This window comes from Miscanthus floridulus, chromosome 4 (assembly GCF_019320115.1).
Source record: "Miscanthus floridulus cultivar M001 chromosome 4, ASM1932011v1, whole genome shotgun sequence".
Lineage (NCBI taxonomy): Eukaryota > Viridiplantae > Streptophyta > Magnoliopsida > Poales > Poaceae > Miscanthus > Miscanthus floridulus.
The window spans coordinates 100,174,409-100,179,245 of NC_089583.1; the positions used below are offsets into that span (position 1 = coordinate 100,174,409).

Below are 4,837 nucleotides of genomic sequence, written 5' to 3' on the forward strand. Positions count from 1 at the left end.
AAGAAGGCGCAAAAGAGCCCTAATTTTTTCTTAAAGAATGGACGGAAGCAAATGCAATTCGTGTCGGAACCCAACGCCTCCCAGTCCTCGCCACAATCGTCATTAATAGGGTGTTTGGTTTGAGGATCGACTATGAGGTGGTACATCATGAGTTGATGTCTTAAATTTGGTGAAATTGCTTTATTCCTAATAGTAGTAGTAATTATTGACTTATAAGGAATGAGACGTTCTATTCTATTTCACAAACTAAATAAATAAATAAATAATGAATAGATGACGAACTAACTCGTTTTCAAGCGAACACCCTCTACATCTCTAATTCCCCGTACCAGTACGATGCGAACCCAACCACTACAATCTGATAAAAAAACAGCAGTACTCCGAAACCCCCCAACTCAAACAGATCACGGCCCAAACCAGACCACATGGAGCGGCCCAAATTCGACCAAGCAAGCAGTTGTGCTGGGCACCTGCGCTGCGGCCAGCCGGTCACAGCCTCGCGGCGCCGCCCGAACCAGCGCAGTCTCTTTCGATCCCCGGCCGCCTCCACCTCTTCTCCCACAGCGCCGGCGCCCACCTCTCCTCTCTCGCCACGCTCCCTCCGTCCCCGGCGTCGACGGCTAAGAAACCCTAAACCCAGGAACGAGTTCCCAGCCCTCGGGGACCTCTGGCGATGCATCTCACTCTCGAATTCGGGTAATCCTTCTCTCTGGACCTGTCACTTTCCCCCGGATTCCTCTCGCCTTTGTGCGTAGCGCTGCGCTCCCGCGGTCCCTGACGAATAAAAGCAACCGCTGGTTGGGGTTGCAGGGGCGGGCTGGAGCTGCTCCTGGAGAACTCCACCAAGGTGCACAAGGTGGAGGTCACCACGCCCAAGGATGGCCAAGGCAAGGTGGCGGAGGTCACCACGCCCAAGGATGGCCAAGGCAAGGTGACGATGAAGTTGTTGCTCTCTTGGGTCAAGGACAATCTGATCAAGGAGCGCCCGGAGATGTTCGTCAAGGGCGATTCCGTGTATGTGTTGTTTCGCTCCCCTCTCTGTTCATTGACTTGTGTTGGTAGTATGACTAATATCCAATGGGCACTGAGGCCCCGTTCGCTTGGAGGGATTTTGGAGGAATCTGGATGAATTGGGAAGAATTTGTGAGAGGAAAACACTGTTCCGGATGAAAAAAAAAGAAGCGGATCAAGCCGGGTTCAAGAGCACGCGAACGGGGCCTGAGACTAGAGAGATTGTGCGCCAAGCTCTTGGTATGCTTTGGTTGCTGCCATCTCTCTTATGATGAATGGCAGTTTCCTCATGGTTAACTAGTGTGGATTGATACTTAGTTCTTAGTACCAGTTAAGTGTGGCCTGTAGTCTGCAACTGACTCCAAGATTTGATAAATCCAAATTATTTCTAACTCCCCTGTGGTTTAATTTGACAATCAACACCAACTAATTGTGCTGTGGTTTTTACTAATGCCTAGAGAGGGGTATTAATCAAAATCCACACCAACTAATTGTGCTGTGGTTTTGACTAATGCCTAGAGAGGGGTATTAGAGCTTGAAAGCACAAACCATTTACAAAACCAAAAAAGAGCTCTTCTCATGGGCTGCAGGTGGTGCAAAATATCTGGGAGCCTTTCAGTCCTGAGCTAAGGTAGGCTTTACTAGCTGTTATTGTTTCTTTCCTATTGCTTATTTCGAGACCAGTATCCCTAAGAGTGGCATTTTTTCCGCCCCTAAGAGAGTACATTCATGTGTCTTGTGATGTAGCAAATCAACGTGTTCCTTCTCTAAAATAAATATGCATGGTCCTCTCATGTATTCAAGGAAAAGAAGGAAACACTGATCAAACTTGTTGAATGTGTTGATTGCAAGCAAAAGCGAACTGCCATGATGTTATGGCAAGTGGAGCCGGACCAGGGGCCCACGCGGTACTGTAGCGCGTGGACATAACAGCGTGAACAGTACCGGATTAGATTAGATTAGATTGGTTTGGTTTGTTAGGAAAGGAATAAGATAGATTGATTCGATTATGATGTTTTCTTAGGGGTCAAGTCAGTCATCTCTATAAAAGAGAACCCTGTATCATTTATAATCAAGCAAGAAGCAACAATTAAGTTGCTGGCTTCCCCTGGGAGCCAGCCGTCCCTGCCCTCTCTCCCTCACGTGAACAGTACCCCAGGTACTGTAGCTCTCCCTCAACTCTCTCCCTCTCAATCCTAGCTGGTAGGGCAAGTCCTATCAATCTGGTATCAGAGATCTCTGGTTCGATCATGTCCAGCCCTCTACCGAGTTCTTCCCACCCGCCGCCACCGCACACCCACCCGCCGCCACCAGCGTCTTCGTCGGCGCTGCTGCCCCACACATCAGGCGCGCCGGCATTGGGCGCGCTGGCGTCCTCAGGGGTGATCGCGCCCTCTGCCCCGGCGTCGTCGTCTCCCGCCGCCCTCTCCTCACCCCGGAGCAGATGACAGCCGCAATCCTGGAGTTAGGGCAGGCCGTGGCGGACATCAGGGCCTTCCTCGTCGGGCCCTATGCACCCCAGCCGCAGCCGTGGTGGAGGACCCTGTGCTGCAGCAGGGGGTCCATGGCTGTGGATGGCATAGATCATCATGATCTTGTCGATGCCACCGCCGCCGACGAGACTCTCGAGCACGCCTTGCACATGGAGGAGCTCATGCAGATCACCGACTGCAACCAGCTGCGCGGCTTCGACGAGGCACCAGCGGCCGTCCACTTCGCCGAATCGGATCGGATCGATTCTGCTGTGGTTGCTGCACCGCCGTCCTTAACGACATCGCCAGCAGCACCATCGGCAGCCGTCGTGGTGCCAGTGCAGTTCCACACTGCTACGCCACTTGCTGCATCGGCGCCATCACCAACAACGACGGTGTCAGCTACGTCGTTGCGCTCCTCTTCCCCCGCCATGGTCACATCACCAATGAAGGCCCCGGCTGCCACAACTCCGGCAGTCTCATCACCAGCTTCGCCAACAACCCCGCCGGCACTAGTGTCACCAATGCAGGCGATCATCCATGCACCGACATTGGCGGACATGGTGCCTTTGTCGCTGCCTCTACGAGCCGCAGCACCGATCCCTCGAGCAGGGCCGTGGCTGTTTGCATGCGCTTATTCTCCGCCGGCTCAGCAGCAGGCCTTCAAAGCTCCATCGGTCGCTTGGAGTACGCCTCCAGCACAGCCCCGCTCTGCTGCACCCATAGCGGGGGTGGCTGCTCGTGGAGGGCACCATCGACTCCACGTGCAGGCGCTCCATGGATTCGAGCCGGGCGGATTCGATTTCAAGCAGATCAGATGGCGCAGCCAAGTTTGGCACCTTGAGGAGGAAGGTATGGATCGTGCACCACTACAGAAGCAGATCCCATGGGACGGAGTTGATTTTGGGGAGCCATATGTCTTCTGCCTCGATTACAACTGCAACATAGGACTCCTTGAGCAGAGCTGTCATGGCGATCTTCTCTGGACTGCAAGGTCTTCTGCTCCAGCAATCACCACAGCTCGAGGACGAGCTGTCTTGGAGGGGCGGAGTAGTGTTATGGCAAGTGGAGCCGGATCAGGGGCCCATGCGGAACTGTAGCGCGTGAACATAACAGCATGAACAGTACCGGATTAGATTAGATTAGATTGGTTTGGTTTGTAAGGAAAGGAATAAGATAGATTGATTCGATTAGGATGTTTCCTTAGGAGTCAAGTCAGTCATCTCTATAAAAGAGAACCCTGTATCAGTTATAATCAAGCAAGAAGCAACAATTAAGTTGGTGGCTTCCCTGGGAGCCGCCGTCCCGGCCCTCTCTCCCTCGCGTGAACAGTACCCCGCGGGTACTGTAGCTCTCCCTCAACTCTCTCCCTCTCAATCCAAGCTGGTAGGGCATCAAGTCCTATCACATGAATACCTTCTTGCCTTTTTTATTTAACTTTGTTTCTTGCTAATGAAGTTGTATAAACATATAGGTTACTTTTTATTGGTGGTGCAGACGTGTGTATGCTTTTAGTGCAGTAATTTTGGAGAGCATTCGATATATTTCAAAATGTAACGAGATAGAGATTCAGAAAATTTCTTCTTTTCTGAGTTCAGGCTCAACCAGATGTTTAGTTTTCATGGTTTTTTCTTCCTTCATGCATGCAGGAGGCCTGGGGTTCTTGTCCTTATAAATGACTGTGATTGGGAGCTGTGTGGTGGCCTTGATGCAGAGTTGGAAGAGAAGGATGTTGTGGTTTTCATCTCCACTTTGCATGGTGGTTAGTTTAATTATCAGGATGATACCGTAATATGTTTTTTTCCTGAAAATTGCATCTTGTATCAAGTTGGAAGGGATGGATTGATCTGAGTTGTTTAAATTTCTGGAGATACTAATTGCAAATTGTGGAACCGGACTTGATGCCAATATCATCAAATTACAGTTCCATTTTCTTACTGGAACACAGACACATAATATAGTACACAACCGATCCTGTATTTTTGCAATACTACTGTGGTTTTCCTTCGTTTGCTGTATATACATAAATGAAAGGTCAACTGCACTATTTCTAACCATTGTTCATTCATGTCAAGTGATGGAATATTCGCTGTCCCCCTGTGGATTTACATGTGCTGCCCTCACGCCACGATTCATGTCATTCAAGAAGATCACCCGGTATTTTGGCAGCCTGCAAAGAAGCATACTTGTTGGAAGTACAGGGAATTTGGTTCACGAGTCTCTTCATATTTGGGCATGTTTTGCGAATAGGAAATGATCTAACTCGGGCGTCTGTCCGTGACTCGTGTCCGGACGCGGCTCCCCAGGAGTGGGCCTCAACCAAAAAACAAAATCCCTCACTCCCTCTTATCCCC

General features: G+C 50.4%; 1 protein-coding gene across 2 annotated transcripts; it reads left to right on the forward strand.

Annotated features, from left to right (window-relative positions):
- The first annotated feature begins 432 nt into the window (after nucleotides 1-432).
- Nucleotides 433-4,507, forward strand: LOC136552313 (ubiquitin-related modifier 1 homolog). Of its 2 annotated transcripts, XM_066543846.1 has the most exons (4): nucleotides 433-696; nucleotides 811-862; nucleotides 902-1,014; nucleotides 4,133-4,507. In XM_066543846.1, exons 1-4 carry the CDS (start codon nucleotides 674-676, stop codon nucleotides 4,248-4,250), a joined length of 306 nt encoding a protein of 101 aa, XP_066399943.1. In that variant the 5' UTR covers nucleotides 433-673; the 3' UTR covers nucleotides 4,251-4,507. The 2 variants fall into 2 exon arrangements, with proteins under 2 accessions (XP_066399943.1, XP_066399941.1); XM_066543844.1 differs by having other exon boundaries at nucleotides 439-696; nucleotides 811-1,014; nucleotides 4,133-4,504.
- Nucleotides 4,508-4,837: the final 330 nt, after the last annotated feature.